At 43.7% G+C, this 14,428-nt stretch overlaps 1 protein-coding gene across 2 annotated transcripts in view; it reads left to right on the forward strand.

The window, feature by feature from the left end:
- Positions 1 to 427: 427 nt before the first annotated feature.
- The window catches only part of ARHGAP24 (Rho GTPase activating protein 24), a 213,157-nt gene continuing 199,156 nt past the window's right edge, over positions 428 to 14,428 (forward strand). Inside the window, exon 1 of one of the 2 annotated variants that reach the window (XM_065061793.1) lies at positions 428 to 558. In XM_065061793.1, the coding sequence (XP_064917865.1) occupies positions 543 to 558 (16 nt within the window). In that variant the 5' untranslated portion in view covers positions 428 to 542. Of the gene's footprint in view, positions 559 to 1,965; positions 2,831 to 14,428 lie in introns of those variants that run through there. The other variant, XM_021289270.2, reaches the window with a different exon arrangement.

Raw genomic sequence — 14,428 nt, forward strand, 5'->3', positions numbered from 1 at the left:
ATGTGGACAGGCACCTCATCAGAGCAGGCATGGTCCTTGGTAGTGGAAGGCTTCCCAGCCCGTTAAAAAATGTTTTTTCTAGTATGTCATTCTGGCTCTTCTCGCTGTGAGCCTGCATTTGGCAGCAAACCAAACCAAAGGCCAGCACAGGTATCCTGCTGTGTGTGTGTTGAACTCTGTCCTCCTCCTTGCCATCTAAAGTTTGGCATGTTTACTTTCTCTTCCTGAGCAGCCCTGTATCTGTACACCCTGTTTGCTCTTTGAAAAAAAATTATACCGGCTTAATGTCAGCAAGATTCAGTGGTTTCTTCCAACCGGTGTGGTTGTTGGGACAAGCTGTATTTTGGGGTGCAGCATGCAGTCTCTGATGCTGAGCACTTCTGCTGGCTTCATCTCTGCATTTGGCAGAGAGTTGGTGGGAGTGGCTTTGCTCTGTCTCCTTGTTGATTTATCTGTGTGGGCTTCTTTCCCAGGGACAGGAGCAGGGGCCAACCCTTTGTGCTGAGCAGCTTATGTAATTACCTCTTCTGGCTGGCTACCTCATGGCAAGGTGGGAAGGTGAGGAAAGCGTTTTGATTATTCCCTTTCATTCACACACTGGTGTCTGTGCTGGCTGCTGTGAGGTGTGGTCTCAGCCTTTCCTGCTGCGGTAGTGAGACACAGAATTAAGAGATTTGATTCAGTATGGATAACCAGGCATCCTATTGATTTTATTTGTTGACAAGTAGAAGCTGCTCCAGTGCAGCAATATCCTATTACCACTGCTGTAAGCTATAGTATATTAAATGTTAAAAAAAATGCAAATGCTCTTCAGACCTCATTTATTGAAAACTTCATAATGTGAGGAATTGGCTGGAAAACTGGTTGCCTTCAAAAGGCTGTAACTGATTCTTGCAGTACACAGGATTTTTTTAGTGCTGTCACATTGTGTGGAGCCAGAATCAGCAAATATAGAATTGTGAGAAATGGGCTATGGGAGGGAGATCAGGGGGAGTGTGTCTCTGCAGGCTGCACACTCATCAAATGCTGAGCTTCTGGGTCATGCAAAATACTTTTTCAGTTTCTCGTACAGATACTCCAGCTCCATGATAGGACAAGGGGTAATGGGTTTAAACTGGAATGCAAAAGGTTCCACTTAAATTTGAGAAGAAACTTCTAACAGAGCACTGGAACAGGCTGCCAGGCAAGGTTGTGGAGTCTCCTACTCTGGAGACATTCAAAACCTGCCTGGACACCTTCCTGTGTAACCTCATCTGGGTGTTCCTGCTCTGGCAGGGGGATTGGACTAGATGATCTTTGGAGGTCCCTTCCAGTCCCTAACATTCTGTGATTCTGTGATTCCCATCAGCAGAGGAACGCCACATGCCCCGTATGTGTAGCTGAAAATGGGCAGGGTTTTGTCTTTAGTGTGTACAGTACAAAGAACCCTGCTTGGAGTTGCAGGTATAATGTTGTGCTCTTTTCAGGTGGTAGTAATTTTTTCTCAGTTTCTTATTGTGGTATAATATTAGAAACTGCTTTTTGTCTTCTGATGGGGATCTGAAAGGAGGGTCTTGTTTAACTTAGGCCAGTAACAGAGAGAAATCAGGATTTTCCAAGAGAGGTTGTGTTTCCACCTAAAACTAGTACTGTGGGGACTGGTGTGCTGTTGTGAGATGATGTGAGGGAGGACAGAGGTTAATTGCCCTCTCTGATGATGGGGAAGAGTGTGGCTTCACGGTGACTGAGTCACTGGGGAGCCGAGGGCAGAGTCGTGCCGTTCCGAGGGGGAACAGCAGCTCCTGGAACCCGGTTACAGTTGCTGTTTCCATCATAATTCCCATTATGACTTCTGCTGTGTGACTGAGTCAGCGCCTGGCCTGTGGGCAAGGCACGCAGCCCGCCTGGCACAGACCCCATGGAGACCTCCCTCAGGTACACAGTGGGTAAAGTCCTTTGTCCTTCTTAAAGAGACAGTTGTACTAAATTGCCGACATGCAGGCAAGTGAAAGCAAGTCAAGGTGTGTTTCATTGACTAAAGAGATATCACAGCCAAAATCAGAGGCGGAGGAGGGAAGGATTTTGCCTAGGGACACAGGGTGTCTCTGTGTCAGCTGGTGGCCGTCTACAAGTGCAACAGGAGAGGAGCCCCTCGTCCTGAGGGCACGATGCTGTTGCTGCTGTGTGTGTGTGGGGCAAGGTGTCGGGCAGAGGCACAAGGCAGGGCTGTGAGAAATCCCAGTGTGTACAGCCCGTTATGTCGTACCCCTGAGAGAGTGCAGAGTCCGCTCCCCAGCACCGACAGTGGCAAGCGTGGTGAAGTGGTTGACAGAGGGTCTCCCGGTGGGTGCCGTGTTGCTGGGATTTCCAGAGATGTCTGAGAAGGGAGCGGATTCCTCCCCGTCGCAGCAGCAGCGCCGCTGGCGTGCTCCAGAGCTGCCAATGAAATCTGAAACCCAAGGCTGGCCCTGGGAGGCCGTTCCAGCCTCTCGTACTGTATATTTACACATTCATACACACAGAGCCACTCTTTCTAACTTCTTGGGCTGCTCCTCGTGTGGCAGCTGGGATTTCTCGAGGACGTATGGTGGGAGCGTGGGGCTCCTGCGTGGTGGTGGTCACCCTGTTTGTGCACAGATCATCTGAGCAGTTGAGAGAGGGGGAAGGAAGGAAAAGAAACTTCCAAGTGCAGTCAAGCTGAAACAAGCTGTCACTGTTTCTGAATTTGTCTTGAGAAGCCACTGCGTTTATGGGTGAGAGTATCGACCCTGCTTGTGAAAGGTAGGAGTCTTGATCCGGAGCAGTTTTGGAGCTCTCGCTGGACTGAGACAGCACTGCAGCTAACACCAGGGTATGTTGTGTTGATGTGATTTTTATCTTGGTGACAAAACCGTGTGGTGTTTGCAGGACAAGTAATCGCTGCAGACCAGGAAGCAGTGGCAGCAGCTGTCTGTTGTTACGGCTGTTCTTGTTTGCTGGGGGGGGGGGGAGGGCGGAGGCATCTTCAAGTGTTGTTGTATGCTATTATTTCTTAACAATGTTCAATACTTCATAACAGGATTCCTTTTTGTTGGTTTCAGGGGTACAAACAATGTGTGTCTTCTGGCTACTTGTTGGCTGAAATAAAAGTAAAAGCCCTTTGTGCTTTCTGCAGTCCCCATGTTAGTATTCTTTGGATTTGTGATGGTTCTATTAGTATTTCCTCATTTTGCACGAATGTCTGTAGCAGGCTTTTAGAGATAACACCCTCACTGGGAAAGATTTTGCAATAAGCACTTTGATTGTAGTCACAGAAGAGTTGGGGAGTCTTCAGTGGATTTTAGAGCTACTGAGTGCATTTCTTTTTAAGATAAAGAATTAATTGTCTTCTCTTTTTATTTGGTTGACTTGTACAGAATACTTATCTTTCATCTTTCTTAGCAGTAACATGCGTCTGTGTTGTCAGTTTGGGGATTTTCTTCTTTCAGCAGATTGGAGAGTAGTAAATAATTCATGTTTGATGATGATAGAAACATTTGTACAACAGATGTCTGGAAATAAACAGCAGGGGTTTATTTTAGATAAGTCCTGTCTAGGTAGAAACCAATTCAATTCTCTGTGTGGTGTAGTGACTTCATTACACTACATTTGTCTAATATTAATCTGAACTCTGTTAAGTAGCATGGTTGCTGGAAGAGGGCAATAACTCTTGGTAGATTAGCAGGTATTAAGATGCTGTTAGGTTAAGTTTTTCTGTTGTGGAGTAGTAAGATGACAGTATCTTCTGTGCACTCACGGGAAGAGGATTCCCTGTGAGGTGAGAATTAAGGGAGGAGGATTTATCAATACAAGGGGCAAAGCATAATATCCTAGCTAAAAGTTATTTAGGTGCCATCTCATAGTCACAGAAGACATGCAGAGGTAGACAGAAATGAAATTCTTGTGGGCAGTTTTGTTGTTGCAAAAGGCTTCTTCTAGTACATGATACAGTGATTTGTGTTAAATGTGCTTTGGACTCACATTTCTTTGTGCACGGTGTCTAAGTTATTTGCCACTTCGATTGCTGTGTTGTCTCTTGGCTGCTTTTTTCTTCTCTTTTTCTTTACTTGGCATTCATTCTTCAATAAAATTGGATAGGGTTAGTCTGGAGTAAATAGTGTGCCCACTCAAAAAAAAAAAAAAAAGCCCTGCAGTAAGTAACAAATGTTAAGTCATGTAGAAAGTTCAGCTAACAATATAATTCTGTATGGAAGGCACAACTTCGCTGCCCTGTATGGCAACGTGCTTCTGGGCGCAAGTGTGCGGGAGGCTGTCAGTTATTCCTTTGACATTATTCTCCTGTTGTTTGCAGGCTGGGGTATGAAGATTGCTTTTATTAGTGATCCTAAAGCTAGCTTCAGTTTTCTGAAGATGGAATTTAGAAGCGAGAGATGAAGGTCCCTTAGAGGAAACTGACTCACAAGTATTAGGTTGAACTCTTGATCAAGTTGTGTCTTCAGAAGTAACTAGACCAGAAAACCCCCGTGAGCTCCATGTGCTGCTATAGCACACAGGCATCTCTCAGGACACTTTAATCTTTTGCTGCTTGATTCAATATCTTATTTTCCCCCCCTTTTTTAGAACACACCAGGTGGAGTTGTAATTCACTGTAGGTAGCTTGAAGTGATTTGCATCCTGTTACTCTAAGCTGTCTTCTCTGCAGGCTGTTTGGTGCTTATTGTGACCTGATGGCTTTTGGAAATATGATTTATTTCTGGAGCTGTTACTTACTGGCTTTATATATATTGGGCAGAGGGAATGCTTGACATGATTAAAAAAAACCCCAACAACCTCCTGGAGCTAACTGTGGCACTTGAACTATAGTATTGGGGTGGCATTTGTGCTGTGAAGTCTCTTGTTGGTGAATGGCCAGTATGTTAGCTTTCAGCAAGGAAGAAAGATTGTCTTCTCTTGATATTCTAAAACAAGAAAAATACTGAAAGGGGAGACTCTCTGGTATAGTTTTCTTGGTTCCTTGTCTGGAGTTTGGCTTTCTATAATCTTAAGGACTCAAGGTAAGGCAAGTGGCTGTTGTTGGACAATAATGAAATGCATCTTTTTATGAAACTTGCTACTCCATTGCCAGTCTTGAGAGGAATAGAAACTCCAAAAGGAGATGATAGAGGCTAAATTTCTAGCTTAGATTCTCTTCCTACGTGTAAGACTGTACAAAGTTCTAGTGGTAAGATTTGGTCTATGTTAGTTTAAATTATGCTGAAAACAAGGATTTCACGTTGCCTTTTTTTTTTTTTTATAGTTGTTGTCTGCTTTCATTTAGAAAACCTTGATTATGTTGCCCCCCCTTTTTTTTTTTTTAATTGGGAAAAAAGGTGACTCAGTTCTTTAGCACTCAAAAGGGTATGAAAACACTAGGCATCTCAAAGATTGATATATTTAGCGTCAGTGGCATAGCAGACATCAACAAACCCCGTGCTGAGACAGATTAAGACTCTTAATCTGCAGAAATGTAATCAAAGGATGCTGAAATGCCAGCCTCAGGGCAATGGGGCAGGCACACAGCCCTTGGTGGCAGCGGTGCTGTGGGGGCCAGGAGAGGACCTTGTCTGGACACTGGGCCTGAGCTCCCAGGAGCAGCCTGATGGTGTGAGGCAGCAGCTCGCTTTGGTCCCTGTGCTGTCCTGACCCTCAGCAGGACAGCCAGCAGCTGCTGCCTCCCCAAACCTCATGGTTTTGTCATTTTCGCCTTCAGTAGTTACCCCCCAGGACGTGCCCTCAAGCCACCTGGGGCACCCAGGCTGTAGGTGAGGAGCTGCAAACTGAAAAACTTGTTCCTGTTCTGAAGCTTCTTGTACCTCTTCTGACTACTTTGCCATTTTGTCAGTTATATTTGGGTGATCCAAGTGTGGCTGGTAAGGATGGGAGTGAAGCTGTAAATTTATTTTGTATTGAATTGATTATGAATCCAAGCTGAACCATAAGGGTCCTTAATTAACTCCCATTATGAGCTAAATAATTTATTTTTGAAAAATACCCTGTGTTGCTAACACAAAGTCACGTGGCAGACTCTCAATGCTCTGCAATATATTCATTTGGTGTAATTTTCATTAGTCTAAAATTATGTGCTATACTACTCAATTTCATAGAATCATAATAAGGTTTGGTTTGGAAGGGACCTCAAAGACCATCTAGTTCCAGCCCCCATGCCATGGGGGGCAAGACACCTTCCACCGGACCAGGTTGCTCAAAGCCCTGTCCAACCTGTCCTTGAACACTCCCAGGGACGGGGCATCCACAGCTGCTCTGGGCAGCCTGTTCACCACCCTCATGGAGAAGAATTTCTTCCTTATGTCTAATCTTAATCAACCCTCTTTCAGATTAAAGCCACTCCTCCTTGTCCTATCACTACATGCGCTTGTAAAAAGCCCATGTTTTTGACTATTCCCTGTCCTTTGACTGTCTTTAACTATCAGCTTTGATAGCTCTGGTTCTTAGTAGCTCTTTATGTGTTTAGTAGTCATCTCTATCTAAATTTCTGCTTGCTCTAGAGTTACTGTCTTCCTTTTTATCATCTATTTCTAAAAGGGGAAATAAGAGTTCCTTCATTATGTTTTCTGGTTCTTTAATTGTGCTAACCTTTCTTTAAATGGTTTCCTGTTTCCCAAAATGCTGCTAGATGTTTGAATATAAGTGCTGGAGGTAACGCTTCAAGTACAGTCCTGTGAAATCCAGATACACAGTGATCTTTATACTGTAATTTTCTTTTTTCTTGTTAAATAATCTTGTGATGCCACTAGAGATGGGACTGTTGTGTTGAACAGGGACTTTGTTTTTTCCTTGAGGAGGATGCTCTCTTGGTTCTTCAACTTACATGTGTGCTGAGCAAGAACACAGAGGCTGCTGCACGGATGTCTGTCATTCACCTTCCCTTTTTGTAATTAACAGCTTCCTTGCTACTCATCACCTGCACAGTTCTTCAGTCATTATCTTTTGGTGTTTTTCTTCCAGCTCATTGGCTAAACTACAAAATAAGATGTTCCCCTGGGACTAGAAACCACCTGCAGTATGATGCTTTTTTGTTTATAGTCATGGTTTGTGACTTATTTATTAACTGTTTAATTTACTTTTGTCTGCCTGGCTCAGGTCTTGTTTCATTGGGCTTTCCCAAGGAAAATATCATGCTCTACCAAGCCAGAGGGCTTGAAAGAGCATGTGAGCTCAGTGCTTTTAACTTGAACAAACTTGACTTGTTTACTGTAGCACTGGTTAGTTTGGAAGAGTTTTCATGCTCTGTGGCTCAATGAGACAAACTACAGCAACATGTGTTGAATTCCTTTGCAATGTTTATATAGTGTCTGTCATGAAATACTTTTCATTTTCCTACAATTATTTCTGTGCAATTTTGTATAATAGTAATTATGATTAGTAGCTCTGTAGCAAAGAAATGTTTTATGTCTGTTACTTTCAAGAACCAACTGGCCTGTTCCTGTCATCCTTTTCCCACAAATGCCTTGGCTTTTAGAGCCGCTTAAACTTTAACTGGACTGGAGTTCTTGGCCTGCCAAATTGAACAATCATGAAGTGTTATAAAAGGTAAAATGCAAAACCCCATCAGTTTTCCTGTATCCAGGAGGCAGTAACATCCCTCTAAATGTCACTGTTTGGGAGAACCAAAGATGCTTTTTTCCTGAGGTAGTGTGGTCTGAGCCAGAATGCTGTGGGCTATTTCCATATTTTGGGCTATTTCTCTGTTTTGCAAGGAGGTGAAGTGCTCCTTCAGTAGGCATTGAAAGCAGCTTTTCAGTTAATCCTTACCCAAATGACCCAGTCTCAGCTCCAGTGGCAGCATCCTGGGTTTTCTGTAAGCTGCCTTTCAAGCTGTTTCCTTAACCTCCCCCAGCTACCACATCCTCTGCTGGGAGAAGACTAATGTGAAGAAGGGTGGTAGTGACACCAGGGGTGTCCTTTGCTGCCTGGAAGTGCTAGCAGCTTGTAGCTTAATCAAACTGTACAAGGTTCTAAAAACGGTGACAAGGATGGTCAAGGACACAGCACAGCTTCTGTCCAAGAAACAGCAAAACAGGAAAGGGCTATTCAGCCTGGAGATGAGATGGCTGAGAAATCTGCATTAATGAGTGCCAGGGCAAGAGTGAGCAGAGGCCAGTTCTCCCCTCATTTTCCAGTACAGGAATCTTGGGGTGTATCCAAGAGTGATGGTGGCAGGCTCAGAACAAATGAAAGGAGATAGTGTGCAAAAGATGCAAATGAAGTGTGATTAAGATGCACAAGTATTTGCCAGAAAATATTGTGGTTGATAAAGGGAAAATGCAGTTTAAGGTGTAGCTAGTGGAAAGTATCGTTGCATACTTGTCTTAGTTATCCTGCCTGTCTCTGCGTTGGAGATGGATGCTGGGCTGGATGGATTCTTTCAGTCTCATTGTAGTCATCCATTTGTTCAGTTTTGACCCCATTCTGTTTGGATGTTACTTATGTAGGGGAAAAAACACCACCTGATACCTTGTGGCTAGATGGAAAGGAGCTGAAGGATCCCAGCAGACTGTTGCTCTACACGTGAAGGTTTGCATTTCTTCGGCTGGAAATATGTGGGCATAAGGAAGAATATGAGCTTGTGGTGTAAAGCAAGTTGCGATGAATTTTTGTGCTTCTGATTTTTAAAGATCAAAACCTTGTTTCCAGGTATTGCTGTGGGGATGTGTGGGCACAGCCTTACAGGGTGAGTATTTAGGCAGTGAATCAAATGAGCGGGTCACATGAATTCAAGTGGAGCAGACTCCCTCAAGCATGTTGGAGCTGCCTCGAGTAGGGAGTCTTGCTCTACACACCCTGCTTGACAGCTGGCACTGCAGAGATGGAAAAAGATGAAGCTGAAATGCTGCTGTGCTCTGACAATCCCAGCATGCTGAACGACTGCTTAAAAAATGGGAGAGCACTACAGTCAAGGGTGACTTAAAGTGTGCTTAGGAGCCCTCTTGAGTTGCTTGAGAAAGAAAAATGATTCAGAGGCTACAGACAATTAGCTTTGTTCCTCATTCTTCACATCCTACTCTGTGGATCAGCTGGATGTGGTGACTGCTCCCCATGGCCAAAATGGTTGATAATTCTTCAGTGTTTTGGAGGAGTGGAAAAAAAAAAAAGTTTAAATCCCTGAACCTCAAGGAACTTCGCATTCTACAATAACTCTAAGATCTTGTTGCTATCATGGCTATATGTGTTTATAAGTAGTTACTTTAATTTACTTGATTATTACTGTATTGGAGTGTTAATCATATTCAACTTAACTACTTGGGCTTGGACTGGGAAATAAGAATTGCATCTATGAATATATAATATAGAGCATGATAGAACTAATTCTTAATGTGTCCTGTTGCAGCATAACAGATTGCTGCAACTGGAAAACAAGTATGTGAACGCAGATGTAAATCAAAGAGATAAAGACAGGCTTGTGGAAGTCTTATTTTTTTTAATGGTATAATTGCCTTATTATCCAAGTGTATTGTCTTAGAAAGTGTGCTGAGTAGTTTGGGGTGTTAGTATTGTTAAGTGTGAGATAATGGTGACGGAAAAAGCTGTGCTGTACATCTGTTCATAATTGTAAACTACTCTGGTATTTTGGTTGTCTACAAGAAATCAGAGCAAGCAGTGTATTTGCTGTATAAGCTTTTTATGGTGCAACCTATGGATACTTCTTGAAGGGTCTGGGTTTCTGGTTGTTTTTTTTTTTGTGTGTGTGTGTGTGTGTGATTGTGTGTGTTTCTATGGTGGGCTTGTGTTTAGCTTTTACCTCTTATCTGTGATGGAGATCCAAATTGCGTGTCAGATGCTTGGATAGTCACTGTGGTTATCCACTACTAAGTGGTTTTGCAAAATACAAAACAAGAAATCCTGGATGCTCGAAAGAAATCGTCTCTGTGGCAGTCACAATATTTGTGCAGCTGTTCCCACAGATGTTTCTTTTTTCCCTTTTTTTTTTTTTCTCATTTTAAAAAAATTTTTCCTAAGAAGCAAGCAAACTGAGGGAGAAATGTTAAAGGGCCTGCCTGGAGAAAAAGAAAACTTGCAATGCCTTTTAGTTCAGAGATAGTGATGCACCTTGTTTTAAAAGGATGGTGAATTCCTATGTTTGCAAGTACAAAGGCTGCTTAGGCTCTGTTTTCAGTAGAGGTAAGTGGAAGTGTCCTAAAATGTGAGCTTTGCAAATGGGCTTAGCACACCTTCAGCCCCACCCCCGGTGAATAACTGGTGTCAAAATGGGGGACTAGTTTTGTTAATATGTATTGCAAAATATCATTAGGCATCCACTGTAAGACAGGTTTATTTGTAGTGGTATTCACCATTTTAACAAAGCAAATAACAAGTCCCTTGTATGGCAGTTGGAAGTCTTGAAGGTTCCGTTTAAAAACAGTTCAAGTAAAAATTCTTAAAAGTCAATAAATTAATTGGAATGTAAAGCATTATTAACATTGGATGCATGATGCCAAAACTACTCCTCTCAGGAGAGAATAACACTCAAACTGGAGTTGGTTAACTTCATCCTCCAGAAATGCATAAGAAATTACATTTAGAAAAATATACACATGTATAAATACAGATCTATGTCTCGATGTCAGCAGGCTTTCTTAGGTTGGGTTTTTATCTCATGGGACATAGGTAAGTGTCAAGAAGCTGTAAGAAGGCATGTTGTAAGTAGTGTTTTTGAGTAATGAAAGCTTCTGAAAACCAATATATATCTGTAAGCAAAAGAGACCTGGTTCTTTTTGGTTGTTTAGTTTTCCATGTAACTTGGTACCTGTGGGATGTCTGCTGCCTAGACTTAAGCACATGTGCTTCAGACCACTTTCTTGAGAGATCAGACGTGGCTTTGTATATTCTAGTCAAAATGAGGGAGCAGCCTTCATTTGTGTACATAAATGTATCAGGTGGGTAAACACCAGGGAGGGAGCAGAAAAGAACTATACTAGGTGATGATGCAGGAGTAAATTGGTATAGCATGTCTACAAGTGTGCTGGGATGAAAAAAAGCTTTTAACAGAGCAATGGCTTCCTGGGTAACCTTGGGACTACTGGGCTGGGGGTGAGGGGAAATATTAAAATAGTTGTTTTGATGGTGCTTTTTCACTCTTCAAAAGTAACTGCATGCTGGCTCCTGTGGGGCTTCAGAAGCTGGTCTTAATGAATCGGAGGTCCTTTTCTGTCCTGCCTATCACCTATAGACAGATGTAGGAGAGGAGCCTAGTACCAAAGTGTAGGAATACTTTGCACGTATAATATGATGTGCCAGGGCAAAAATAACAATAGACAGCAAATCAGTGTGCTCACGGTAGGACCCTTATTATTTTCACTGTGATGATTCTGTTCTGGGCAAACTCTTAACATGTTTCTGGTAACTTTACTGATATTGAAGAATTTACCAGGTTTGAGTGTTGATGTTAGAAACAATTTTGGTCGCTTGCCGTAACGATTTTTCTCCTGATTTAGTCAGCTGTTACTGGTAGGCTTTACCACATTGAGGGACAGTTATTGAGTCTGCTCTTTGTGGTGGTCTGTGGGTCTTTGAATGGGAGTAGCCACAGAAGTGCCTTCAAACACTGCCTTGTGCTGGGTGTGAGGGGAGTGGGAGGCTTCAGGGAAGGAGCAGGGGAGCAGCTGTGCTGATGACTGTAAATAGGGAAGCTTGACACAGCTTCCAATGCGGTTGCCTGTCTAGTCCTCCCATTTAATACATGCTGAGTTTCTATGTGTACCTCTAGTACTGCTGTCAGCCTGGGCTTGCAAAGGGCTCTCGGCTGACACCAGGAGAGGACTAAAGCAGCCGGCTGAGTGTGCGCCACATGGCACGTTCAGTGTCAAGACTGTTTATCATGTAACAAGATTAAGCCATTGTGCAGCACTGCTATACAGTGCAGGCTCACGCAGCTCCTGGTACTTTCCCCTGGCAACTGGAAAAGTGCAGAACAGAGTTTGGCATGGAGGTGATTGTCTGCTAGCATTAGAAATAAAATCCTAAATGCCGAGACTCCCAATGGATATTTGCGTGTTATTTGATGGTATCACTCCTGGGACACTGCTTCGGAGATCTTCCTCTCCCAGCATGAACAGGAAGGCTATGAAACGTGAGTTGTACCATTTCTTACTTCTGTAGGGACTATTAGGAAATCGTATCTTAGCGAGAAGGACGTATTAGTTATTGTTACTCTCTCTATATGACTCTGCAGTAAGTATTTTGTACCTTGCTTAGGTGACCAATAAGTAAGGATAAATTGCTGTACAATACCTAGTGAAAATACCCAGTAAAGGAAATCATTTATAGTCTGTGCTGTTATTTGGAATGCTGGATGAACCCAGGATGATGAAACAATAAAGAAAACGTCATGCTACCACACTGGTGGCGGAACACCTGGAATAATGGGATACAAGCACTGCTACTGACAGATTTCGGAGGACACGCCTTTGTGGTATTTCAGTTCCTTTTCTGGATGTGAAAAACAGGCAGTTATCACTGAGGTATTGCTGTGGACAGGTGTTTATGGCAGGGAATAGATGTGATTTCACCCGCAGACTGTTTGTTTGATAGCACTGCTGGACTGCTAAATTGTAAACAGCGCAATTGGGATGTGTTGATTGATGTGGAAAGGTGGCATGAGGAGCTAATTATTCCTCAAATTACTAGTCAGAAAATATTGGTGGTTTTTGCCTCAGAGTTCATAAAAGCTTTCCCCTGCTGTCTAGCTCTTCCTTGGAAGTATGATTACCTTAAGACAAGGATAACAGAATCACAGAATGTTAGTGATTGGAAGGGACCTCAAAAGATCATCTAGTCCAATCCCACTGCTGGAGCAGGAACACCTAGATGAGGTTACACAGGAAGGTGTCCAGGCAGGTTTTGAATGTCTCCAGAGGAGGAGACTCCACAACTTCCCTGGGCAGCCTGTTCCAGTGCTCTGTTACCCTCACTGTGAAGAAGTTTCTTCTCAAATTTAAGTGGAACCTCTTATGTTCCAGTTTGAACCCATTACCCCTTGTCCCATCATTGGTTGTCACTGAGAAGAGCCTGGCTTCATCCTCCTGACACTCACCCTTTATAAACATAAATGAGGTCACCCCTCAGTGTCCTCCAAACTAAAGAGACCCAGCTCCCTCAGCCTTTCCTCATAAGGCAAATGTTCCACTCCCTTAATCATCTTTGTTGCCCTGCGCTGGACTCTCTCCAGCAGTTCCTTGTCCTTCTTGAACTGAGGGGCCCAGAACTGGATGCAGTATTCCAGACATGGTCTCAGCAGGGCAGAGTAGAGGGAAAGGAGAACCTCTCTTGACCTACTAACCACCTCCCTTTTAATACACCCCAGGATTCCATTGGCCTTCTTGGCCACAAGGGAACAGTGCTGGCTCATGGTCATCCTGTTGTCCACCAGGACCCCCAGGTCCCTTTCCCCTGTGCTGCTCTCTAATAAGTCATTCCCCAACCTATACTGGAACCTGTGGTTTCTCCTGTCCAGATGCAAGAGTCTACACTTGCCCTTGCTATATTTCATTACATTTTTCCCTGCCCAACTCTCCAGCCTGTCTGGGTCTCTGGATGGCACCACAGCCTTCTAGCGTGTCTGCCACTCCTCCCAGCTTGGTGTCATCAGCAAACTTGCTGACAGTGCACTCTGTTCCCTCATCCAAGTCATTGATGGATATATTGAATATATATGAATATATATGAATATATTGTACTGACCCTTGAGGCACTCTACTAGATATAGGCCTCCAACTAGACACTGTCCCATTGACCATGACTCTCTGGCTTCTTTCCTTGAGCCAGTTTGCAGTCCACCTCCCTACCTGATCATCCAGACCACACTTCCTCAGTTTCTGTGAGGATGGGAGACTGTGTCAAATGCTTTACTGAAGTCAAGGTAGACCACATCAAACTGCTCTGCCATCATCTATCCACCTGGTTATGTCCTCATAAAAGGTGATGAGGTTGGTCAAGGACGACTTCCCCTTGGTGAAGCCATGTTGACTGCCCCTAACGACCCTTTTATACTTGAGATGGCACTAAGAATAAGTTGTTCCATCACTTTCCCAGGGATGGAGGTGAGGCTGACCACTCTATAGTTACCCGGGTCCTCTTTCTTGCCCTTTTTGAAGACTGGAGCAACATTTGCTTTCCTCCAGTCCTCAGGCACCTCTCTCGTTTCCCAAGACTTGACAAAGATGATGGAGAACAGTCCAGCAATCACCTCAGCCAACTCCCTCAACACCCACAGCTGTATCCCATCCAGACCCATGGATTTATGGATGTCCAGATTGCTTAACTAGTCCCTAATCCAGTCCCCATCAACCAAGGCAGACTCTTCCATTGTCCTGACTTTCTCTGGGGTCTCAGCGGTACAGGGCTCCTCAGGACAGCCTCCAGCGGTATAGACAGAGACAAAGAAGGCATTCAGTGACTCTGCCTTCTCTATATC

The sequence above is a fragment of the Columba livia genome, chromosome 4 (genome assembly GCF_036013475.1).
Source record: "Columba livia isolate bColLiv1 breed racing homer chromosome 4, bColLiv1.pat.W.v2, whole genome shotgun sequence".
Taxonomy (NCBI): Eukaryota; Metazoa; Chordata; class Aves; order Columbiformes; family Columbidae; genus Columba; species Columba livia.